Source organism: Gymnoscopelus braueri (assembly GCF_963280865.1).
Source record: "Gymnoscopelus braueri genome assembly, chromosome: 23".
Taxonomy (NCBI): domain Eukaryota; kingdom Metazoa; phylum Chordata; class Actinopteri; order Myctophiformes; family Myctophidae; genus Gymnoscopelus; species Gymnoscopelus braueri.
In genome coordinates, this window is record NC_137625.1 from 18,594,009 (window position 1) to 18,621,421 (window position 27,413).

A 27,413-nucleotide genomic window follows, 5' to 3' on the forward strand; every position below is an offset into this window, starting at 1 on the left:
ACTCATCAAAAGCTCTAGAGTTTCCCCACAGGGGAGCGAAAGAAGGAAGAGAGAGGTGGGAGGGTGGAATCAAATTGGGACCGAATAAAGCCAATGCATGAAAACCAGCCGATAACTTCCTGTGTGTGTCCCTTAGCTGTGAAGATAGACTCTCTCTGTGTGTGTGTGTGTGTGTGTGTGTGTGTGTGTGTGTGTGTGTGTGTGTGTGTGTGTGTGTGTGTGTGTGTGTGTGTGTGTGTGTGTGTGTGTGTGTGTGTATGTGTGTGTGTGTGTGTGTGTGTGTGTGTGTGTGTGTGTGTGTGTGTGTGTGTGTGTGTGTGTGTGCATTTGTGTGCACCTGCATGCATGTGTGGTTCAGTTTTACACGGTTTTGATCTTTCAGATTTAAGGATGGAAGCAAATTGATGGTAGGACACGATCTCCTCGCATCTTTACCTTCATACTGCATCCTCAGAACGAGTTCACATCGAGTCATTTTCTTTCTTTAAGTCAGTCATGTCTAACATGCAACTGACCTCGGCTCTGTACTTATACACGGAATAGAGCAGTTCAGCCGGCGACAGTGAACACACAGAGAGAGAGAGAGAGAGCGCGAGAGAGAGAGAGAGAGAGAGAGAGAGAGAGAGAGAGAGAGAGGGAGCGCGCGCAGAGGCCTTCCAGGCAGGGACTTCCTCTCAGCACCATGCTAACAGGGGCTCCTGACAGAGATCCCATTGTGTGCAGGGGCCCCACAGATCCCCCCCATACATGAAAGCAGCACATGCCAGAGTTTCACCTCAGGAAAAGGCAGACAAATACTGATTAAACCACACTCCACTCTAGAAAAATAAAGGATACTCTTGTAAGGGATAAAGAGGGTTTTTAGCTTTCGGGGCGGGGGGCCTCTTTCTGTCTGTGTCCTGTGTGTGTGTCCTGTGTGTGTGTGTGTGTGTGTGTGTGTGAGTGTGAGAGTGTGAGTGTGAGTGTGAGTGTGAGTGTGAGTGTGAGTGTGTGTGTGTGTGTGCGTGCATGCGTGTGTTGTGTGTGCGTATGCGTGTGCAGTGGTGGTAGTAGTAGTAGTGTTGCACAGGGTCGTGCATGTGGGTGTGCAGAGGGTGGGTGCACTCCGAGTGACCAAAAGCGATCCGCTTCACTCCAATCGGTCTCAGTGGCTACGTTCACGCACAGCCTGCAGCCACTCGGGTCTGCAAGAGCACACAGACCTACACATACATACACCTACACACACACACACACACACACACACACACACACACACACACCTTGACACACCTATAAACACACGCACACATACACACACACACCCTCCCTCTGCAAGGCACCCTGCACGACCTCTCAACATTGGCCAGGAACCCGAACCCTCAGCATCTCCATCACGGCTGAAGGGACCATTCGGGAAAGCAGGAGTCAGAGGTAAGCGTTCTTGGTAATATCTTCATGTTGGCTGAGTGGCTGTCTGGTACAGCAGGGGATTAGGCAGGCAGACGGGCTGAAACGGCCACAAACAATGTCGCTGTCCTCCATAGGAGGACATGGAGGAACAGGCTAGCTAATTGGTCACTGATTAGTTGGTTAATTGGCTTGCTGATTACTTGTTTGAGTTGGGACTTTTTGCAGCTTTCTGAAGGTTTGGATGTCTGTTTTTCTGTTGACGATTAATGAGAATGCAATTTTTTTGAGGATTCAATGCATGTCATGTAGATGTACAGCTATGTTGACCGACAGGCGATTTTCGGGAAATGTGGCAACGGTAGTTGTTAGCCACTCATTTGGGAGTGTAGTTTGAATTTCTTCTTTTGCGTTTTCACAGCGTTCGTCATCATTGAGATGAAGGTCAAAGGCGCAGATTGAATTTTGCCTCTATAGGTGCCTTTGCACCTGACATTCCTGACATGCTCTTTTTGAACAGAATTCACCCATCAACTTGTCAGAATTCATGATGACATGGCTACAAATGCTTACAACATCAATCACCTAGAATGCATCTCAGAGAATTAGGGTCCGTTTGTTAAATCAGCACAGAATCCTTTGAGTTTAGTCCTTTGCAACTTAAATGTATTCCAATGAACTTGGATCAGTAATTTTCCTTTTTTGATTTGCTGTTTTTCACCGATTATTGTTACAACATCCTGATGTGTTTCACTATAAATACCAAAGGAAGTCAAGTGAAGTTTGCTTGTGGCTTTAAAGGGGGGGGGGGAGCAAAATCACTGGATATCAGGAATGTCCAACGCAAAGCCAAACATAACACAGAGCAGTCTGTAGGCTACACTCATACACTGTACACTCATACACAGCCTGTATAAAAGCACACCTCTGTCTGTAGCATAGACCTTCTTTCAGCCGAGCCATGCTGCGCTTCACGAGCTTCATGACATTATGAGAACTGACAGAAAATCCATTTCACGGGGGGACGCTTTACCAATCACCTGATCTTTACATTTGTATCAATAGGAGGCACTCACTGTGTTTTGAACACACTCAAAGAGATGATGATTATGCTGATTGCTTTGCCTTCAGGTCTGCACCACCCATTCCCATATCAACAAAGATGAGATTTATGACTCAAATAAACGGGGGAGTTTTTTTTTTCTGTTGCATTTCCTATCTGCCCACATCCCCAAAATAGCTGCAGCGTTTCTCAATGTCCTCTCCCTGAAAGATTGGTGTGTTTAGAGAAAGTGTGCATCTCTGAGTGTACGTGACTTTGCGAGGGTGTGTGTGTGTGTGTGTGTGTGAGTGTGACTTTGCGAGGGTGTGTGTGTGTGACTTTGCGAGGGTGTTTGTGTGTATGTGTGTGTGTGTGTGTGTGTGTGTGTGTGTGTGTGTGTGTGTGTGTTTAGGCACCCTCAGAGCTGAATGAAGCTTTCCCTTGCAACCGTAACTCACTGCCATCCTGTCCACAAACCTCGGTGGAATTTCGAGCTTGAGTGCTGAGACAGGCAGAGACCCGGGCCTCATAAAGAACCTCTGTAAGGGGCGAGGGGGCGAGTCAGCTTAGAAACCTCTCTCTCTCTCTCTCTCTCTCTCTGTCTCTCTTGCTTGCTCTCTCTCAGTCTTTCCCTCAGTCTCTCCATCTAACCCTGAGGGCCAACATCTTGTCCACATCTCTCTCTCTCTCTCTCTCTCTCTCTCTCTCTCTCTCTCTCTACATTTCACTGCTTCGCTTCTCTTCTCCTCTTCCCCTTCCCCTGCTCTCCATTTCTCTGACCCAGCCTAGAGGACTCTCTGGAAGCTCCTTTACATTTTCTTGCACCACGTACTGCAATGATCCACCTCAGGTCTGCTCTGATGTCACTACAGCACACCTGCCATTGGGGGACGAAACTCCCCGAACATCAGATGATTAGTTCTGAAGGTTATTTTCTGCACACATGTGCTTTTCAGTCTGCACTTACAGTATACCCACGCTAAGCTAATTACCTCTTTCTCACTGGGCTATATTTTGCCTGAACTTAATCAACTTTAAGCTGTGTGGATCTGTGCTGATGAAAGGGGAATCGATGCCAGGACAGTGCATGCACGTAGCTGCATTATGTGGAAAAGACTTGCTCTAGCTTTACAGCTAGAGTCATGTGTCTGTGTCCTGATTTCAAACTTCCAACACTAACTTGTTTTGTGTTTCTTGCCCATCTGTAGACACTGAGACATGAGTAGGAAAGTAAACTAGAGTAACCGAAGACCTGGCCACAGACAGCAGGAATTTAAATCATTCCGCAATAACATTATATCCAAATAACTTGCTTGCCAAATAATCCCCCACCAACCATCTCTGAATACAGAGGAGATTTCCTTAAGGCATTCAGACCAATGAAAATATTCTCATGGTCCATTATCAGATCAACTCTGACCTCTGACCTGATTTGAGCCAAGATGGCAGCATAGTCAGCTCACTGGAACAGTAGGCCCCTGGTTGCAGAAAGGCAGGGGCCCTCATATTTCAGCTGCTTAGGCTGTCTGCACCTCAGTAATGAGTCCCTGACCTCAGAGATGTGTGCAGTGGTGACCCAGTATCAGGCACTGGTCCTTGGCACACCAATCTACCCAGGTCGCAATCACTTAGTGTGATGAAGAATAAATGAATAGAGTTCACCGATTGTTGAAATATAACTATTTCTACATAGTATGACATAGTATGTCCTGCATAATAGAAACACTAGTATTAGCTTGAAGTTAAAGTCTCTTGCTGCCTTTCTGTCATAATGATGCCTAATTTCCATTGTACGAGTTGCATTGCCAGTTGATTTCCATCCAAGTAGTGACAACTCAGATTTGATTAGTTTTCAGCAGTGAATCATGACATCATATCAGCTTATGTTCCACTAGGCCGATGCCCGTTGGGCACGCATGCCGTCCAGTTATGCAACTGTTGTACCCGTTAACACTCACAGTACCCATTGCCATAGTACTTGGAGGCCAGTCTATGATGTCACATTGATGGCATCAGGCATCTCCATATATGGGCATGCATGGAGAACCGCCGATCTGATATTGATGACATCAGGGATCTTAATATATGGGGATTTGTGGATTTATACATATGGTTGGAGAACCGCTAATCTGACTGACTCGGTACATCACTCCCTCAGGTCCTAGGCAGTGGTGTAAACTAAGTACATGTACTCAAGTACTGTACTTAAGGTAGGGTAAGTGATCTTTTTTGGTTAAAACTAAAAGTATTTTGTTAAAAGGTTAAAGCACTATCCACTACATCTCAAAGGCAAATATTGTACTTTTACACCACTACAATTATTTGAAAACTTTAGTTACTAGTTACTTTGCAGATATAAATTATGATATTATAAAACATACATTAACCACTTTAGCCGTGTTTTATATAGGCTATTTGAAAATAGACGATCTACAAGCTCACAACGTGCCGCGATGCGACGCGTTGTGAGCTTGTAGATCGGCTATTTTCAAACATTTTAGTACTTTTGGTACTTTAAGTACATTGTGATACCAATAGTTTTGTACTTAAGAAAATTTTGAATTCGGGACTTTTACTTGTAACAGAGTACTTCTACATTGCACCATTGATACTTTTACTTAAGTAAAACATTTGAGTACTTTTTCCAGCACTGATGCTGAGTTTGAAGTCGATCGGTTGGATGATTCTTGGGATGCGCCGCGTGAGGGGACACATGCACTGAGATTCCGTGCATTCATAGATAGATTAGGCCAGTGGCCATTGGGAACGATGCCCGTTGGGAACACATTCCTACTCAGCAAATCACTCCCTCTGTCTTTGGCGATACACACGCCGAGTTTGTAGCCGGGTAGACGGAATTCTCGAGTTATGTGGGGGACGCACACACACAGATTCTGTGCATTTATAGAAGGATATCATGTGCTTAAGGAACATAGAGCATGCACATCCAAAACAGAAGATCTGCTAAAAATCTAAATGGAATCTGCAGACTCTTCACACTGTTATTAGCTGCCACCGTTTGTTGCAGAGATCAGCGTTTCGATCTCTCAAGGATCTTGATGAAGATCCTTGAGGCATTGAAACATTGATCTGCAATCTTGCAATAAACGGCGGGAGCTAAAGAGTGTGCAGACTATTTTTATTTTCATATTATACAGCATGTACCACGTCAAATCATCTGGGATGCTCTACTAACGCTATCATTTGTTCTTCATGTCCAGGTGAGGATGAAGATGCTTGTGCGGGTTGTGTTGGGACTCTTCGTCCTCAAAGTGGTGGTAGCCAGGCCCAGAACCGCCCGACAAGTGGAATTAGACACATACGATGGCGCCAACTATGACGTGGATCTAGAAAACTTAAATTTGGAAAACCAGGATATCTACGATTATGAAGATGGGTTGACAATTGATGAACCTCAGGTAAGAAACCTTTGGCCCACCAACACACACACACACACACACACACACACACACACACACACACACACACACACACACACACACACACACACACACACACACACACACACACACACACACACACACACACACACACACACACACACACACACACACATTTTGGTGATTGGTCTTTGTGAATCGACTGGTCATTTACTGTAGGAAAATGTAATGCTAAAGTTAGGCTGCAGATATTTTTGCTGTCTAGAACAAGAGTTCCACCACGTGCAAGATGCCATGAAATACAATGATGCCATAATGAACAGTCTGTACCAGAAAGTGCCTGGTAAACAAAAGCTTTAACTCATAAAGATTGGATCGCATGCTGAACATCTATGCATTAATTGCATTTAAACGTGTGAAGTACTGCTGTACTTACACAGTGTGTGAGGTATTTATAAAGATTTCTATTTGCATTTTGCCAAATGAGGTGTGGATGGTAACCACATTAGTGAACATGCTCACATCATCCACAGTCTGTATAGTGCATCTTCACCACTCAACTGTGATATGTGCATCTTAGAACCAATAGCTAAAGTTTGGATACAGAGAACAGACTGTTATTAGACTCTATATGTCTTGTTTATTTTATACCACCTACTCACTTTCATACGTATTTTTGCTTGCAATGAATGCAATGGTTGATTCCCATTTCTAGATCCATGTCATTTGTATATTAGGACACTCCCCAGACCTAATTTTAAGTTTCTGAAACGGTATCTTCAACTTCATGAACCCAAATTTACAGGGTCTATCTCTAGTACATATTTGTGTTTGGTATACAAGTCGTGCAGCAATAGGCCTAGTGATATGTTCAACTATGTGCCATAGTTGAGATTGAACCGCTCATCCCAGAAAATATATATTGCAATGTTTTAATGCAAAAATGCATTAAAACATTTTGTCCGTATACTTGTTAAAAGGCACGCCGCCAAAGTGGCCTGGCTGTCGAGAACAGGGCTCGTCTGTACCTCAGTCTGTCTCGATCGCTGTAGCTCTGACCCAACAAAATAGACCAATCACAGCTCAGCTCAAATTGGCTACACAAATCACAACTGCAGTTCATGCTGCTTCGTGCATACAGAGAACCACTACGCCAAGCTCCAAAGGCAACGTTAGCACACAAAGCTCACATTAGCACATCATTGGTGATATGCATTGTTCTAGATGTATGCTTATCACAGTAGCCGAGAGTAGGATGTACTGTAGGATGAAGGAGATCAATTATTCCACAAAGAAATATTTTCAACTTAAGTTTAATGTACATTTATATGTACATGTAGACCGTTAACCAGATAACTGCTGATAATTTAGCTAACAGTCTGAATGCCTTTTCAGAATTGTACTGGGAAGCCATGCCGGTATTAGACTCTGAGTCTTATGTTGTTTTTTAGTTTTATTTTAACAAAACAAGTTATTGTGACAAAGACCCGTGGGGTCGAAATATTGAAATATGATAGAAGACACAAATATGATATTGGAGTTTTGTACCTGTTGTGCATCATGCTGCAGGATCTTTAACACTAACAGAGGGTTTATGAGATACCCATCATCAGCTTTTGTTAAGTTAAATGGTTATGGTGTACTGTAGACAGAGAAGCTGTACATTCTTAAAATGAAAGCCACATGATATGATGTATACATACTGGCCTTCAGGTGTGTGCAGACTTTTGAAATGCTCTGAAGGTTGTTTTTGATTGGTTTGATTGTTGAAATGAGTTCAGCCCGTTCAGAAAGTACAAAGACATCCTGCTGATAAGTTGAAGATAGGCAGACTGCTGTCCAGCCTAAGCCACCATTAAAGACTAAATATTTCACTTTTATGCCCCAGACGCCCAGCTGGTAATTTATATGCCCTACAATCATCCACAGTCTGAAAACCATTTGCACCTGGAGCAGTTTTACTCACAGAGTAATTCAATATTTATACCTTAATGGGGACAGCTATACATGTTATTTATCTGCTTGAATACATTTATTTGTATCTCACGGTGGACATAGGTTTGGTCATATTTTGCCAAGGGAATTTCTATCAGATTACTTGAGTAGGAAACTGTGATGCTGAACATGAATAATTCATATGTTGTTGGACTGCTATATTTCTTAGGCCTGGGCCTCAAAGGCTTGATTTGACTTCAAATTGCAACAATCTTAACAGCGATATCTTTGCAGCAGTAATGGGAAGGGTAAAACATTACATTCAGTAACAGTTACATAATTATGGCAGTATGAATGAAACTTCAACCTACAAAACAACAGTGGTGGAAGAAGTACTCAGATGTATTACTTGAGTAATAAGAGCAATATGAAAATGCAGACATATTCTGTTACAATTGTATTCAAAATTGTACTTCATGAGTAAAAGTACTTAGGGAATCAAAATATACTTGCAGTACCAATTACATAACATACCAATCATGCCTAATGGTCCATTTCACAATCATATTATTGGATTGTAATTAAAGTAATACATTAACCACTTAAACCTCTTTGCGTATGGTTCAAGTAGTTTTAATGTATTCATCAATTTAATGTTGCAGCTGCTAGTAAAGTGGGGCTGATTCTAATTACTTTACGTGCTGATTGGTAGCAGTACCCATAATATCGTGTCGGTGCAATGACGTCATATCGGTGATATCAGGCATCTCCATACATGGGCATAGAAGGGACACAGACTGATGGTATTTGGAAGCCAGACTATGGCGTCAGTACTGTGATGTCATATAGGTGACGTTCATCCTCCATACATGGGATAGACAGACAGACAGAGCTAGACAGACAGACAGACACAGAGATCTCCAAATATGGGCATTCAGTGGGACACAGACAGACAGATTTTGGACCAAATTCCCACTCGGCACAACACACCCCCAAGTCAATCAGTCGCACGGTGCTCGAGTTGTGCACGCACGCACGCGCGCGCGCACGCACGCACGCACGCACACACAAAAGTTCTAGATAGATAATCAATTTGCAAAGTAACTAGTAACTAAAGCTGTCAAATAATTATAGTGGATTAAAAAGTATCCAGGTACAGTGCATGCAAATAGCTGCAAAAAGTACAGTATTTGCCTCCGAGATGTAGTAGAGTAGAAGTACCTGCTCAAAATAATTAAGGGAACACTTTGATCCCTTCATTCTTTTGAGCAGTTTTTGTTAGCAGTATGTACACAGTTCATGAAAACTCAAAATAATTAAGGGATCAAAGTGTTCCCTATTTCTTCGAGTAGTATATAAAGAATCTTACTTTTTGTCTCCGCCAGGCCGAAAGGCATGGCGAGAGAGTATGTTTTCCACCCCGTCCGTCCGTCCGTCCGTCCGTCCGTCCGTGTGTGTGTCCGTCCGTCCGTCTGTGACCAGCTAATCTCTGCCACCGTTGGCTTGATCACAGCGCCACTGTGCACACACACTCCCTGGATGCCAATTCAGAACCTTTGCCCCAAATTTTTCTCATGGGCCTTTTATAGCGCCACCAGGAGGCCGATTTGTGCAAAACACATTTTTTGACAGTACTCCTACAGATTTTGTCCACAAATCACACAAATCGGTACACAGTATCTCTATAGTCATTAAACGAAACAGGTCTTTCAGATGTTTCATATTCCATCCTGATTGGCTAAAAATGTCTTCCAAAGTTTGCAGGAGTGCTCCGTTTTGAACAAAATGCCTCAAATCATGAACACAGCATGCAATTTCCGTGAAATTGTGCACGCACATTCACACTAGGCCGAGGAAGAAATACCATTTGAAAATGTTCAAATCAGCCTCATGGTGGCGCTATAACAGGCTGATTTGTGTTTTTACCTATAACTGCACCGATCTGTGTAAAACTTTGTATGCACAATCCATAGAGGTCAAGGAAAAACTTTTGCCCTGCATTTTTCACATCTGCCACCAGGAGGCCGACTTATGTAAAACACATTATTTTATACTACTCCTTCCAATTTTATCCAAATGTCACGCAAATCGGTACACATGATCTCTATAGTCATATGATCAAGATTGATTTTTCATATTCTATCCTGATTGGCTAAGATTGACATCTAAAGTTTGCATTATTGGCCTGTTTTGAACAAAATTACACAAATCATGAACGCACCGTCCGATTGCGGTCAAACTTTGCACGCACATTCACACTATGTTGAGGAACAAATACCACCCTTTTAACATTGGCCTGTTATAGCGCCACCAGCGGGTCTAATTTAGCAAAACAAATGTTTTTTAACATGCCTCAAATCATGAATGCAGTCAGTGTCCAATTGTCGTGCGAGGCCTAAGAAGAAATGACACCCTTTTCACATTGGCCTATTATAGCGCCACCAGGAGGCCACAATAGCCTACCTGACCTGGCGGAGCACTTTTTCTAGTTTGTATTGCTTTTATTGCTTATTCTATTGGAATGAAGTGTGAGTGTGAGTGTGCGTGTGCGTGTGCGTGTGTGTGTGTGTGTGTGTGTGCGCCGCCACGGAGCAGAATGAAGGCAGAGTGGGCTACGGTACCAGCTGTAGTGCCCTTTAAGTCAGCACACATTGGATGTGATGTGGCAGGTCTGCAGAGCACAAGTTTAGCAGACACGCCGTAGCCAAGTCTCACGTTCCCATTTATTTTCCTTTGTTGTTTTGAGGAAATTAGGCCAAAATAATGTCAAGATGGCATGAGGCAAATTTCCCAGATTGAATTTTCAGCAGGCTTCCGTCGAGCCAGCCCCGTAAGTTAAACCACATCGCTGCTGCTGTCCAAGACATATCCCACAATGCAATGCACCTCTGACTGATATGCAGTGGTGGAAAAAGTAAAAAAAACGTTTACTTAACACATTGAATGCCAAAAACGGTCCGGACCGTTTTTGAGGGTCCAAACGAGAAGTGCCGAAAACGGTCCGGACCGTTTTTGACCCAATTCTATTTTTATACATGTGGGCCACGTGGGGCGCTAAAACGAAACTTTGACATCACCCAAGCAGTTTCTGAGAAGAAGAGGCTGGATGTGGCTCCATGTCAAAAATCCTTCCGGTCGGCGTTTTCAATGTTATCTCCTTGATTAAAAGCTTAATATCTCCATTTCTTTTTAATGTGGTGGAAACGAGCCGTTTTCGATCGGCGATCACGCTGCAATGGAGGGTCGCGTTGGAAATATTATTGTTCCAGGCGTTAGTCGGGACCCTCCGCCGTCTCGCACGCACGCTTTGTTTACATGCATTTCCGCGTCGGGGCTTCTCACAGCACGAAATGTATAACGCAAGTGGATGGAAGAAATGCTGGCACTCAACGTATAATATTTTAATAAACCTCTGGCACCCAATGTGTTAAGTAAAAGTATCAATACTGCAATGAGTCAAGGAGAAACCTTGAACACATCCATGTACACTAATATGAACTTTCAACACTGCAGTTATAATCGTATATTTGCTCTTTTGATTTAAATGCTTCCCTCGTGATATGTAAGGTTACTACATTCAAAATGTACTTGAGTAAAAGTACAAAAGTATTTATAGTTTATACAGTTTATATAGTTTTCAAATGTATGAAATGTATACAAATATTTAGGAAATAGCCGATCTACTAGCTTTGTGAGCTTGTAGATCGGCTATTTTCAAATGGCCGAAATGTATATAGGGCTGAAGTGGGTAATGTATGTTTTGTAATAATAATCAAAATCTACAAAGTAACTAAAGTTTTCATAATATTTGCCTCTGAGATGTAGTGGAGCAGAAGTAAAAGTACTGAAAATTGGAAATACTCCAGTAAAGTAAAAATACCTCAAAATTGTACTTAAGTACAGTACTTGAGTAAATGTACTTAGTTACTTTACACCACTGCTGATATTACAAGATGGTGCGCAATTCAATGTGCAAAGCACAACTGCTGTATTGTATTATTTTGCCATTAGTCCATGAGAAAAAGTACATATTTTCTGCCAGTTGAATGAAACTGTGCTACAGATCAAAATACTTAAATGTCTTGATGAGTGAGGAAAGACGGTTTATAATACATTGCGTTGGAGTGGCTTTCATAATGGCTTTCCGTTTAACCAACACAAGATGATTCGGGGCATTATGTGGTAACCTACATATCACAAGGGAAGCATTTAAATCAAAAGAGCAGACCGAGTAATAAAAACGCTCAAGTTTAGCCTTTGAGGTTCCTAGCTGACAGCGATACCGAGTGAAAAAGAGCAAATATACGATTATAACTGCAGTGTTGAAAGTTCATATAAGTGTACATGGATGTGTTCAAGGTTTCTCCTTGACTCAGCATCTTAAGGTTAAAGGGCAGATGTAGAGAGTTGGTTGTTTGAGGGAGGAGGCTTAGCTAGAGTGATTATTCTTATTCCTCATCTGGTGGGGGGGGGTGGATCACACACACACACACACACACACACACACACACACACACACACACACACACACACACACACACACACACACACACACACACACACACACACACACACACACACACACACACACACACACACACACACACGTCAAGTGTCGAGGGAGAAGTGGAACAATGATGAGATCCATGCCTCTGAATAGCTGAGTCTCTATTTTCCCAAATCTATCTCTGTTGATTCTCCTTCTGCTCCTCAGGGCTTGGTGTGTTTTGAGCAAAGTCAAGTCTTATCTAAGCCGTTATCCAAACATAATTATCTGTGCTCGGTTTTTTTCTCCCCTCGAGTGTTCAGAAACTCTTCCATTTCCAACTTCAGAGGGTCACGTTTCACCTGCAGGAGTGAACGTCTTGTTGTTTTAAGCTGCTGGGCGTATAATTCTGAATTGCCTTCAGTTTTGCTTTCATTCATGCCGAGTGGAAACGGGCCGGAGCTTTACCATGTCCAACAGCCATTCCACCAGAGGTATTACCTTGTCATCATCTCTACTTAAGCTATCGTGTTAAATCGCTCTCTGAAAACAAACGGAGGTTAAAAGCTGCAATCGGGACTTATATGAATGAATAAAACGTTATTTTAACCAATCTGTATGGTAGAGTATGTTAATACAATATAACTAGTATATCTGCAGTGGTCTCCTACACTCTTCCATTGAGATATTTAGACCTGGTGTTGGGTCGGACTGTAGTTCGGACATCATTGCAATTAACTCTCCTTTGGGAGTGGAAGAGAATGACCATGAAACTGACCGATTGTATAGCTTTAACATTGGCAATTTGACCTTTCAACTGGCCTACAGTATTGTGAACCGTAGGTCTTGCATTACAGTGGAGGATATGAGAGTATGGAATATCAAAACACAGCACATTGTATAAGCATTAACCTTCATTACGTTACATTTAATGGCTGATCTGATGGCAGACTCAATAGTTATTTTCTACACTGTCACTCTAATGTGTTGTTTTGAACCCATTAAGACCTGAGGCCGATTCTAAAATGTTTTCTAAATCCAACAGTTTTCTGAAAAACTTATGTTGCTATATCAGTGGTGCTCATGTCAAGGACACCCCCAACAGGGACGTGCAGAAGGATTTGGAGAGGCAGGGGCTGGAATTTGAAAAGGGCACCTATTGGATTTCTTTTTAACAAACAATTACCATACTTTTAGGCCCGAAAACCCGACAAATCCGAAGAGGTATCATTGCGTGCTTAATGTCCTCAAAGTCACGCACCCAAAAAGCTTTGAACTGAGCAGATTGGTCCTTCTGTTCCAGAGATAATGGCCAAAACATCTTGAAAACGGACACTTTCGCCGGTTTTCGATCGCCGATTTTCGATTGAATTTTGGCCATTGTCGCCCGTTTTTCTTATAATAACACGGGCTAGGAAGGTTGTACGGCGACAAACTAGATACCTGAGTAAAGTTCACTTTGAGCTGCATCCAACACATCCACTGACATTTCCGTCGGCCTAACCGTTAGGCTGCTAGGGGTAGTTGAAATACGTTTTTCGTTTATTATTATTTATTTTTTCAGTCTGGAGAGGGCACTTTTTTAGCGACAGGTAAAAGGGCAGGGGCTCAAGCCCCCTTTCATGTCTATGTGTGCACGTGCATGACCCCCAACATTATATGAAATTCGGCCACGGACCCCCCCCCCCCCCCATCTCAAAATATTTTGTTCCAGGGACCCCCAGAAGAAAAATAATTTAGTTAAAAATGTTCGCTTTAAAATATATATATATATATTCAAAGATTTTTTATTTATTTTTTAAAACAGCAGATCTACAAGCTCATAGCGCAGCACAAAGTGACGCGCTATGAGCTTGTATATGGTAAATGGTGCATTTATAGCGCTTTTATCCAAAGCGCTTTACATAGATTGTGCATTACATTCATCCATTCACACACACACACATTCATACACCGATGGCGGAGGAAACCATGCAAGGCACCAACCTGCTCATCGCTTTCCCGTTTTTAATGGGTTAATGTTCTGTTATTTTTGTTCATGTTCTTTTTATATGTTCATATGTTGAAACCTTTGTACTTCTGCAACCCTGGACAGGGCTCCCAAGAAAAAGAGGGATCTTGTGCCTCAATAGGATTTTACCTGTATAAATGAAGGTCAAAAAAAGAAAACCCACATTATAACACGTTCTATTTGTGTACACGGTACTCTGGCTGGACTATGTTTAGTGTGGAATGATCTATGAGGTCAAAGGGAACCTTTGAGATTATGGATCTTAGTGAACCCAACAAGTTATTTCAAGTGAAGAAGAACTGAACTAGTTGGAGGATTGCACAAGTTTTCCTACACAGCAGTTCGCTGATTATGTGCCAGCACTGTACAGAAGTGGTTCAGGATGGGTCGATGAAATCAGTGGAGCTAATGGTACCTTCTCCTTTCGATTTGATGCCGTCCCTGTGCATTCTGTATTTCCATGTTGTTTCCCAGAGTTTCCCCCCCCCCCTGTATTTTTGGTATAGCCAGTCTTTTGCCTCTCCTTCCCCCCCCGGGCCGGGTGTAGATGTTTGCTTTGGGAACAGAGGGGGGTTAGAGGGGAGAGCTTCAAGCAGCTAACCCTGTGCAGTACGTTTCAAAGGCCCACCTTGTTATATTCCAAACTCTATACCTGCCAAGCTCTCAAGAGTGACATTCACTTTTACGTGTCTGTTCATTTCTGCTTTTTTTTTTCACATGGCAAATATCACAATCTAATTTAGAATATCATGACTGTTAAAGAAACTAACCGTTTAGGGCTGTACTGACATAGACTTAATGGTATTAATATCTCTTCAGTATTGGTAATTCTTGGCTAAATAATGTGTTTTCCATGGAGAACTGACTGGAATCTTGCAGCTACCATGTGTGTCTTGGTTCCACAAGGACCATTCCCTTTTTGGAATCTCGAATCAGCCTCGTCAGGCGTGAGAATATCAGGTGTTACCTGTGCCCGTGTGTGGGGTTTCATCGCCCTCGTGTGGAGCATGATGGAACCACATGTTGGTTGATGGCGTTTTAGTTGAATAAAAAGAAACCTGCAAGCACAACGGATTAAATGTAAATGCTGTGAAATGGTTTGGTGGAGGTCTGTAGGCATTAAAAATAATAAAGCACTAAAACTTGTAAAGTTTTAACATGAAAAGTAGCATTTGGTACAATGACCTTTTAATGTAAGTATTTTCTCACAAAAGACCTTGATGACATTTTTAGTTTGACTGTATATTGTCTTGTCTAATTCTCACAACAGAAAACTCTACAGTCACTGCATGTATAAACATGCTGACTATAAGTGCCAATAAAAAAAACCATAAAAGAATGTTTCAAATGGAAACAGATGGTATTTTCATTGCCCAGGCTCACAGCTGCCAGCCCATCTCCTTCTGTGTGCTGGGTTGAATCTTTAAATGTATCAATCTCTAATCATAGAGAATTATTATTGTGGCCACTGTTAGTTATCTAACTGTGAATGTCACTGGGTTCCCTTTAACGACTTTAGCCCTATCTACAAGCTCAAAACGCAATGCAACATGTTGTGAGCTTGTAGATCTGCTGTTGTTTTGTTTGTTTTTTATCTATATTGGAAAAATAGGGAGGCCAGCATAAAGTGGTTAACTAGAGCATCTGTCTTGGAGGCTCCATGTGAATGGTCAACATCTGCCCTTAGACACTCTGTTGCCCTCTAGTGTTTAGATTAGTGTAGTACAGGCCCTGTGGACACTGTTGCCCTCTAGTGTTTCAGTTAGTGTAGTGTAGTGAAGGGCCAGGCTCATATGTAGTCTCATAATCTCTTATGGGTGGAGTGAGGCACCTCTGCCTCCACCTAGAAAGAACTTGCAACCTGCCTTTCCACTGAGAAACTACAAAAGTGTGCTCCTTAGAGCCAGGTTGCTTACCCAGGGCCCATAAAGACTGATACATCTTGTTCAAATGACTCCAGAGATAATGTGTAAAGAGTTGTGTGAGTTTTGGACAATGGCAAAAAATGTAGTCTGGCACAAATGATCCACAGAATCCAGGGAAAACATGTTTTGATTGTACAACCTAAGTTCAAGAGTTAAACGCCAAAATGTGAAGTGGGGGTCACCATGTGGCTGATTTTAAAAACTTTGTGCTGCCGGTTCTTCCTTCCCTTGGCTTTAAAAAGCCATTTAAGCTATAACTAGGCTAAGTTTGCACCACCTCACACTAAGTTCAAACTTAGCCTAGTTATGGCTTAAATGGCTTTTAAAAAGCCATTTAAGTTCAAAGTTTGAACTTAGTGTGAGGTGGTGCAACTGGCTCCTGGACATTAGCACTTCACTTTTCTCTCCCGGTTCTGGGGGCTTGAGTCAGGTGCAGTCAGTTCATTTTGATTGTGTTGTGGTTTTATTTGAGGAACTCCTACTAATCACTCTGACTTTGAGGTCTGCTACCAGCTAGGAGGCGTGTGTTCATGGAGTGTACACACATGAGAATGCAGCTAACGTCAATCACCTTATTAAGACTGTCAATTACATTGTTAGGTTCTACGAAGGGGTCAGGGAAGAGAGAGGGGTCTGGTTGGAGGGTTTTTGTTAGTTTAGCTTTAGCTTCTGTTTGGTATTTCTTTAGTTCAATATGCACTTGTTTTAAGCTGTATTAGGTAAATAGTCATTTGTATTGTGTTTGCAAATATTAGTGCTGTGATGGTGTATTATATCTTCTAAACCTAAAGTCACTGTGTCCTTCACTGTGGAGGTGCTGATGGTAGAGGCTAAACTAAATATTGTGTAGTCCAACTTGGAGACACCCTCTGGGCCGGTCTGACTGACTGAAATTACAGGAAAGGAGGGGGCAGAGTATAGACCCCTGGGGGACTCGGTCAACATAGGGTTTAAGTAGTTAACTTTCTGGACAAGTAATTAAGAGTGTCGAGTGTGCGTGCGTACCGCGCACGCGCGCACACACACACACACACACACACACACACACACACACACACACACACACACACACACACACACACACACACACACACACACACACACACACACACACACACACACACACACACACACACACACACACACACACACACACACACACACACACACACTCTCTACTCTACTGAAGGTACAAATTCCTTTTTTGGAGGGAAGAATAATAGGTTGTTTGACTGTGAGATCGTAGATTACACAGTTATAGTGAAATGAAATTTCTTTGTATGACCACTATACTCATTGCTTCCGTCTTCCCCTCAGATAGAGATTGGAACACTGGCGCCACCTGACTATAACTACCCTGTGCCCGAAGCCTCAATGGAGGAAGAGGAGGAGGAGGAAGAAGAACAAGAGGAGGAGGAGGAGGAGGAAGAACAAGAGGTGCCCCTGAAACCACAGCTCATCCCCCAAGGTTCTGGGGGCTCTGGGCTACTCATGGGCCCCAACACACAAAAAGGTCTGAATGAGCACAGACGTTCAAGCGTACACAGTACACACCCACATAGCTGACCGCCACCCCGACGATCTGGGAGCAGGTCGCACGATGAACGCATGGATGCGTGAAGCCATCATCAGAAATACACACGCGCACGCGCACACACACACACACACACACACACACACACACACACACACACACACACACACACACACACACACACACACACACACACACACACACACACACACACACACACACACACACACACACACACACACACACACACACACAGCTGAGAAACACACATATCTATTCTCTAACTTCTTATATTCCCTTGCAATTCTCCATCAGTCATCTGTGTTTCCTTATGCATGTGTTCCATTTAACGAGGTGTTATCAGTTAAATGTGTTCCATTAAATCATTGTGTCCATCTGTTCACTAATACGTCACCTAACCATCGTTGTGAACTCACAGGGTCTAAGCCTGATTCATGGTCTATGCTGGTCTCATCTGTTTATTAACACAGGGTCTAAACTCATGGTCTATGCTGGTCTCATCTGTTAATTAACACCAAATCTTGTCTTTAACAAGAGGAGGAGCTGCGTCTGACGCCCATTGACATTCTTCATATCTCCGGGGACTTTGGGGGCTCCGTTGAGTCTGGGGCCTCAGGGGTGTCCGTGGCCTCTGGCTCCGGGGGCTCAGGAGACCTCCTGGCGCCTGGTGGCTCTGGGGGCTCCGGTGACCTCCTGCTGGGCTCCGGAGGTTCTGGTGACCTCCTTGGTTCTGGGGGTTCCGGAGCCTCTGGGGACCTTGGTTCTGGAGGCCCTGTGGGGTCTGGAGGGTCTGGGGACCTGCTTGGTTCTGGGTCCTCTGGTGATCTCCTGGGCTCGGGCGCCTCTGGGGTTTCTGGAGACTCCGATGAGTCCGGGGACCAAGGGATAACACTGATATCTGGAGGTTAGTACCTAAACTTTGACAGACTGGATGTGTTCTCCATCATTCCTGGTACTGGACTGGTACAATTTCTAACCTAAATCATCTCCAGTTGCCCAAAGCCTGTCCAGTATCAGGAATACGTTGACTTTTTTTTGGTTCAAAGCGTTGTTAAAACACAGGGTTACACTCGCCAATATCTTTGCTGGATACATGTAGAGAAAATCTGTTTAATTCTATCATCTTTAATACTGCCATTTAACTGCATTTTCATCAGTGTGGTTAAATGTTGATAATCACGTCTTTGTTGTTGATCATTGTAATTTAACTCATGTGTTCTACCATTTGTCATTGTTATTTGTTTCTCCTAATAATTGTCATGCTAACCCATATTCTCATTTCACCTTGAGCGTGATTAGTCTGATTGGTTAATGGGTTGGTCGGTTGATTGATTGATTGATTGCTCACCCCGCCTGCTGAAAAGCACTAACCTGTTTCTTAACCTCACCCCTTGGCTCTAACAAGCGGACGAGCTGGCCCCTACCCCCGACACGATCCCCCAAGAGGCATCGGGTGCTTCTGGGGAGTTCTCTGGAGCCTCCGGGGCTTCAGGGGCCTCAGGGGACATCGGTGCCTCTGGAGACATAGACATTTCTGGGGACTCCAGTACCTCTGGGGCCTCTGGGAGCTCCTCTGGTTCTGGAGAGGAGTCCACGGTCATACTGATCAAAGGTCAGTATCAAACAGACAAACTGTTTGAGGTCATTTCAGACACAGAAAGCAGCTCACGCACAAGTCAAGTGAAATGTAGCGCAGGTGAAAGTCTGAAATCTACACTATGCAAAGTAATATTCAAAGTAAAGGAAGCCCAGAGACAGAGAATATTGATCTTAGTAAAGTGGTTGTTTTGATTTGAAAATAAGTTAAAGAGAAAGTTACTGGGACCACAATTCTGTGAGTGATTTCTCATTTAGCTGTGTGAGATACTGTAACAAGCCACATGTGGTAACCTGAAAATGTGGATATTCATATTCATCTAGTTATGTATTTATATTGTATATCCATATAGCCATAGATTAGATCAGCAGATTGTAAGAGCCAGAATATTTAAGTGCATTTGACCAGCAAAAAGTTGTGGGGTTCCGTTTACAGTCCCTACATTGAGTCATGTAATGTTCCCCAAATATTTATATCATACGTATATTGGACAATGCTTGCTTTTCCCATGGCGTTCTTTACTTCACACATATATCGTGTAAAACCACAACGTGTCATTCTTCATTTGATTAACACCGTAAACTCATCCCCATCGGTTAAATGTGTTAAAGGACCATGCCAGTGTTATGTCATTGTCCCTTGTCAACATCGGCCACATAGTTTTTGTAAACCAAATTTAATATTTTTTATATCGTATTTGTTTACATTCAATAAACATTACAGACTTGAGCCTGAGCAAGTTTGTCAACATTTATCTGTAACTCACTGTGTCATTAAAAGCCCTCTTCAAGCTAAAATTCTAGTTAGAAATGCAGCACTTATAAGGAACTATTCTTCTAGCCATTGATATGCAGATACCCAAATTGTATTTGCTTGTAACAAAAGTATTGGAGTAATGTATGGCAATGTTTCCACATGTATGGCAATGTTTCCACATGTATGGCAGTAAATGAAGTTTAAAAGAGTTATAGTGAAGTATATGCACTGCATGCACTTATGTACACAATATTATTTGATAACAGAGTAAATCTCTGCTAATGGCTAGAAGTCACAATTAAACTGGTATGGCCCTTTAAGCATTTGTTAACCTCGCTTATGTATTTAACTTATCACTGAGGCAAACAGTAGGCTGAAAGCCTACTGATTGCTTCATTTCCTTCCCATGCTGTTTCTTTAACACCTAATGTTGTCTCTAACAAGAGGAGGAGCTGCTTCCGACTGCACCAACAACCCCAACAACCCCTCAGGAGGGTACAGGGGGCAAAGAAGGGTCATCGGGCTCTGGTGTGTTACCTTTGCCCGACGAGCCTGACGAGCCTGAAGTTGACAGGCGAGGTTAGTACTGATCAACGTAGGTGCTGCACTGATCAGCACAAGTGCTGGGAGCAGCTTCCGAACAAAACATGAGTAAAGTTCATAATCTTGGGTAGGAGATGAAACAATTACTTGAGAAATCTATATTTATTTTTGTTATCGAATAATCTGTTAATCTGCCAGAGCAGAACCTCTGGCCCAAAACAAATCTTTTGATATTACTTCTATAGATGTTGTCTATAGAATCGGTACACAGTATCTCTATAGTCATGTGATCAAGACGGATCTGTCCAATTTTTCATATTCCATCCTGATTGGCTAACATTGGCTTCCAAAGTTTGCAGGATTGGTCCGTTTTGAACAAAATACCTCAAATCATGAACGCAGCGTGCAATTTCTGTGACATTTTGCAGGCATATTCCCATAGGCAGAAATGCCACCGTTTTCACATTGGCCTATTATAGCGCCACCAGGAGGCCACAATAACCTACCTGACCTGGCGGAGACCTGTGCTCTGAGGAGCACTTTTTCTAGTATTGCCTTACTTTTCACCATTGTATGGTCTAAATTAATTGCACTGATTGACTAAATAGACAGATTAACTGATTAAGACAATGAGCATAAGTTACAGCCCTGCTCTGAAGATAGATGAATATCAAAGGGAAACATATCATTCTAAATTCCATATAACTGATTATTTTGCCCCAGATAGATATAGTAGGAAACATAGGACAGATACAAATAGAAGTAGAGAGATACATCTAAACATTAAAAAAAAACTCATAAGAAAGGAATAAACAAGTAGTAGTATACAGGAAGTAGAAATAAGGTACAGTACAAACAAAAGCAAAAGGATATTTAAGGTCTTGCCTTATGCAAATGAGCTGACCGGATTTGCATGTTGTATAATAAGAGATAAACATAAGAGAATAGTCAGTCTTCGCGAACTATCTATCACCACCAGTAGTATGAGTAAATATAAAGTTAGTCTACTGTACAGTGGATATTGAGGAATATAGATACCAAGGATAATGCATTTACAGTATTTAGCCTATTGTACAGGTATATGGGTAATAAGATGTGGGGCTATCAATTGTGTCTTCATGAATAATGTTTGGTGGTCTATACCAGTGGTTCTATAAGTGGATCCTTGAGGGGGTTCCAGGGGGTCTCCAGCAAAATGAGTTAATATACCATCAACGTCAGTTGAACCACTTTAACCACAGGTATACATTGGCTATTTGAAAATAGCAGATCTACAAGCACACAACGCGTCGCAATGTGCTGTGAGCTGGTAGATCTGCAAAAATCACTATAATTGAAATATTTGAACAACACAAATCTTGTATGGGGGTCTCCGGCACAAAATATTTTCAGATGGGGGTCCGGTCTGTGGCCAAATACATATTAAAGGAGGAGTTCACCCAAAAAATGACTTATTTTCTATCAATTACACACCCCATGAAGCCTTGATTTCATCGATTTATTTTTGTTTTTGTGGCATTCCTAAGACAATAATTTGATGACCGTGTGTATTTCCGGTAGGAGACACAAATAATCTACTTTGTGTCTCCTACCGGATACATTAGCCGGTAGGAGACAGGAATCAAATTATTAGCTTAGGAATGCGACAAAAACAAAAAAGAATCCATGGATTCAAGGCTTCATAGGGTGTGCAATTGATAGAAAATAAGTAATTTTTTGGGTGAACTCCTCCTTTAAACTGGGGGTCCTTGACATGAAAAGGTTTGAGAACCACTGGTCTATTCATTCTAATCTGATCCCCCAACAACTATCTTCTATCCGTCTGGTCCAGGAATGCCCACTTGCCTGCTGTGCACTTGCCTTGGTACTTCTGTGTACTGTGATGACTTGAAGCTGGACAGTGTCCCACCTCTTCCCAAAGAGACCACTCACTTCTACGCTCGCTACAACAGAATAACCAAGATCAACAAGTCAGACTTCGCTTCCATGAGTATGTTTCCCTCTTGAATGAAAAAAGGTTTTGCATGGATTGGAGAAAAAAAAACGTGTTTAACTGTATTATTATTTACATAATACAGTACTGCTAGCCATTTTGGGGGCATCGTATTGAATCATCGTCTCAGAGTTCGTTTGGTTGTTGCTCCCTCAGACAAACTGAAGAGGATTGACGTGACGGCCAATGAAATCACATCCATCGCGGACAACGCGTTCTCGGGTCTGCCCGCCCTGGAGGAGCTGGTGATTCGGGAAAATCACGTCTCACAGCTGCCCGCGTTGCCAGTCGGCATGACCCTCATCGATGGCAGCCATAACACCATTGGCGCAAGAGGGATTCACAGGGAGGCATTCAAAGTATGTACACACCAACATTATAATCTGTGTCAGATACTGTATAATAAATACATTGGAAATGTCATTCGTCAATAAGATCCGATTGAAGTTTCTAAGGAAACTCTTTTAATGTTAGCACGGAACGGAACTCCATCAAGGCATCTTAGCTGGTGTTTTTATGCAGTGGTCTGCTGGGGTGGCAGCATTACCAAAGGATAACAGACTGAATAAGCTAAAAAGAAAGGCTGGCTCCTTTATTGCGATCGCTCCTGAGTCTGACTCCCTGGATTACTGTAACGTACTGTGAGCGCTGAGCAACACCAAGAGGCAGAGAGGGGTTATTAAAGGGGTTATTAACAAAGCAGGGAGGGGGAATAAATGCAACAACACACAAATCTTTCCAACACAATTCATCCCAAATGGGGCATTTCCAAAAGTCAAGACCAGAGGTTGCCTAAAAGAAGAGCAACAGACCATTAGGGAAGAGTTCAATATAATCCATAAGTTTGAGTAATAGTGGAGTGACTTACCGCCTGACTAGGCGTCCCTCGCCTATAGGAGAGTGAGCCTCTGACTGTTACGGTTGAGCTTCAGTTTGATTGCCCAGGCTGATCAGAACAAAGGCGTCATCACTTTATCAGACCCAGCAGTCATCATTTGGAGTTGATTGAGAAGGCACATGATGGGAATGTACCTTACTCTCAATCACTCTGCCCAGGGCAAGTTGCTGTCTGAAGAGCTGAACCTCAAGCCAAAGCGCTCCTCTCTCACCTCAGAGAGGACGCTGGTCAGAGTGAGCCCAAGGAGCATACATGGGCAACTGGCGGCCACATGCGGCCCCCACCTTCACTTAATGCGGCCCGCGGGTTAATATCGGAATACTGATATATTATTGATTTCAGCTGTTAGAATTCCAAACATGACCCGCTTTAATTACGTCTATATTAGTGGCTTAATGACTAGTATTGAAATTCTATTGTCTTTTTTATGTCCAATGTATTTGTATTTAAGTTCATAAAGTTAACATAAGTATAACGAAATGAATACAAATATAAATAAAATAAACTATTTACTTTTCAGGATTCCTATAAAAAAATAGCAAAAAAAAAAATCTGGATTCCAATTCAAAAATAGCATAAATAGCAGATCTACAAGCTCAAAACGCGTCGCAGCACGACGCGTTTTGAGCTTGTAGATCGGCTATTTATGCTACTTTTGTGTGAAATAGAACGGAGAAGTACGGCATTCATTTACGAAACAGTACAGTATAATGCAATGTGGGCCTCTGGAGTGAGTGTGGAAATATAATGGCCCTCTCCATCATCAAAGTTGCCCACCCCTGCCATAGAGACACTCACAGTACAAAGAAAAACCTGCTGTAGAATGAGGGTCATCCCCTGCATGGGTCAAAGTATAGACACTCCTGGTCAAATATTACTCAACTACAAGTGAAAGTTGCTCAGTCAAATGTGTACCCAAGTTTAATTACTGGGGTACTTGCTGTTAAAAAAAATTACATTACATTAAAAAGTACATGCTTTTTAAAATACTTAAAAATGGCATAAAAATGTACAAAAGTAAAATTTATTTTTAATATCAATGCATTGCTACATATTTAAATAGCAGATGTAGGATACAATCCCCTCTGGGGATTAATGAAGTATACAATAATCATATTAAAATAAACCTCTAAGATCAAATTTAAATGGACAATAAAGCATTCAGATCTGAAAAGTTTAGGAATTCCATATGGTCTGTGTTTAAGCAGGCATGTACAGTATAAAGAGCTGTACCTTCTCCCCGTTGTGTCCAGGATATGTCAGGCCTGCAGTACCTGTATCTTACGGACAACCACATCGATCACATCCCTGTGCCTCTACCAGACAGCCTGCGATCTCTGCACCTACAGGTAACTTGTACCTCGTGACCACCAAGCAGGGGAGTAATTTGGGGTCTCAGGGGATGGCAATTGCCACCCCCTAGTGTTCACATGTAACCTCAAATTCAGTTATTTTATGCATATTATTTCGGAGCATGTTTTCCGGATGAATGTGATTTCAGATCAACGCTGAGTACATCTCAATGTTATAGATATGCGTTTTGTTGTCTCCATACATTAACCACTTTCAACCTGGCATCCCTGTTTTGGCCATGTCATAGGCGAACATTTTGAAACATTTCTGTTGAGAGAAGTCACGTTAAGGTGAACACCTTTGCCATTCGTTTCACAGGCCCAAAGAATCTGAAGAACGCTTAGTTGTTGTAACATCGCTGATAAATGGGTGCAGGTGGTATTCTAGAAAATGAGGACAGAAAAGACACTTTTTGTGTTGACCGTCACATCCGTTTGTCCTTTATGGCCCCTAGACTCTGACTGTTTAACCTCCAGGAAGTGTTTTAAATCTTTGGTTATGAACCCTTTAAGACCGGGAAAGCCATTATAGATTTCTTTGGCTATTTTAGAGTGCCGCGCTACCAGCTTGTAGATCTGCATTTTTTTTTTTTTATAGTGAAAATGTGTGTGAATCTTTGACTATACATATTTTTAAAGCGAACATTTGCAACTCAAATCTTCGCTTCTGGGGATTCTACCAATGCCTTCTAAATCCTAACAAGGGCCTAGTTAAGCACCCTCAAAATGATATGTATTTGGCTACGGACCCCCATCTCATGTTGTTCCAAGGACCCCCACAGAAGATTTTAGTTAAAAATGTTCGCTTTAAAAAAATTATATATATATATATATATATATACTGTATATTCAAAGATTTGCACACATTCACAATTTTCCAAAAAATAACAGATCTACAAGCTCGTAGCCACGCTATGAGCTTGTATATATGCTATTCTTGAAAAGCCAAAGAAATCTAAAATGATGCTTTCCGGTCTAAATGGATGAATGAATATTTAATTAAAGTAAACGTTCTCTCCGTGTGCCCTCCCTCTCCCAGCGAAACAACATTCAAGCGATGCACGAGGACACGTTCTGCAACCTGAAAGATTTCAACTACATCAGGAACGCACTGGAGGACATCCGTTTGGACGGAAACCCCATCAACCTCAGCAGAACCCCGCAGGCTTACATCTGCCTGCCCCGCATACCCATCGGGGATCTCATCTAACCACACACACACACACACACACACACACACACACACACACACACACACACACACACACACACACACACACTCTTGCACACTGACTCACTCCCACACACACACACACACATCTTTGCACATACTGACACATAGGAGACCACACATGCACATTCATAACACACACAGATTAACAAATCACTCACCACCGCAATGTACAGCGTACGCATCAGTACAAATGTAAGTATGTATACTATACGTGCTCAAGTCATTTTGACGGTTAAACATCCACACATAATGTACATAACCTCAGCCAGGTATCTATAGACGGTCATACAGTATTTATCATTCATGCACATACAGACAATCATCTACCTTCCTATTGTTTGGAAATTGTTTGGAAATATTATCTAAGCTGAGCAAAACACACACACACACACACACACAGTATACATGTACATACACACTCGCACACAAACTGACAATTTCAATCTCTCACTCCCCTGAATTGCCCAAACACACATACGCACACACACACACACATACATACACAAGAACTTTGTCAATAGCCAAAATGTTCCACAACTTGATTAAGAGAGTAAAACAATAAATGATGAAATTCAGAGAAATCGTTTTATTGATGAAACCCTGAAATATCACGTATGTTTTTGTTTTGTGTCTGTTCAAGACTGGCGATGAAAACCAGTAATATTGTTTAAATATGTTTGTTTTGTAAAGAAATAATAATATTAATATTAAATCTAACATTTTTGGAAATCTTCATTATACTAGCATAAAATCTATTGAAGCTGGAGCTCAATGAAAGGTAAATTGAGTATCTAATGCAATAAAAAGAAGCATTTAAACACAATCATTTGTTGTAAAGTCTGTACTGTAATATAAAATATATATTCTGGAAAAAAACTTTTTTACATGAACTGCAATATTTGGTATATACATTTCAAAAAGTGATGTGTTGACCATGCACAATAGCCTATATATAAGACTCTAGGTTATAGAGTCTACTATTTTAAGATTATAATTTTTTGATTTGAGGAGGGGGGGGTGGGGTGGGGATGTTGTTGAATGTGATGGGGTTAAGAATAATAATGATTTATAGCTTGCTATTGTGTGCTCTGTATGGAATTACCACAATTGAATAAAGTTGTTCTGATGACCTCTCCAAAGAGAGAGTGGCTTAACGTTTTCATTGACAGCTTATTTTTGAGGTACATACAGTACATGTAATGTACATTATTATGATTTGCTTGAAAATGTCTACAAACTTTTTAAGTCTGAAACCATTCTCAGAATATTTTGAATATATTTGAATAAGACACTAGA

The 27,413-nt window shown here is 41.9% G+C and overlaps 1 protein-coding gene across 1 annotated transcript; it reads left to right on the plus strand.

Annotated features, from left to right (window-relative positions):
- Positions 1-1,160: 1,160 nt before the first annotated feature.
- Positions 1,161-27,096, plus strand: LOC308079422 (uncharacterized protein). The gene is made up of 10 exons (XM_080420898.1): positions 1,161-1,413; positions 5,653-5,850; positions 17,507-17,702; positions 18,280-18,648; positions 19,150-19,356; positions 20,542-20,676; positions 22,472-22,630; positions 22,790-22,992; positions 24,785-24,880; positions 25,923-27,096. Exons 2-10 carry the CDS (start codon positions 5,659-5,661, stop codon positions 26,091-26,093), a joined length of 1,728 nt encoding a protein of 575 aa, XP_080277024.1. The 5' UTR covers positions 1,161-1,413; positions 5,653-5,658; the 3' UTR covers positions 26,094-27,096.
- Positions 27,097-27,413: the final 317 nt, after the last annotated feature.

Excerpts from the sequence above, each read along its gene's own strand:
- LOC308079422 (XM_080420898.1), top strand. The coding sequence starts at position 5,659 with ATGAAGATGCTTGTGCGGGTTGTGTTGGGACTCTTCGTCCTCAAAGTG. Across the intron at positions 18,649-19,149 it reads GATAACACTGATATCTGGAG|CGGACGAGCTGGCCCCTACC; the intron begins GTTAGTACCTAA and ends GGCTCTAACAAG. Across the intron at positions 22,993-24,784 it reads TTCACAGGGAGGCATTCAAA|GATATGTCAGGCCTGCAGTA; the intron begins GTATGTACACAC and ends CGTTGTGTCCAG.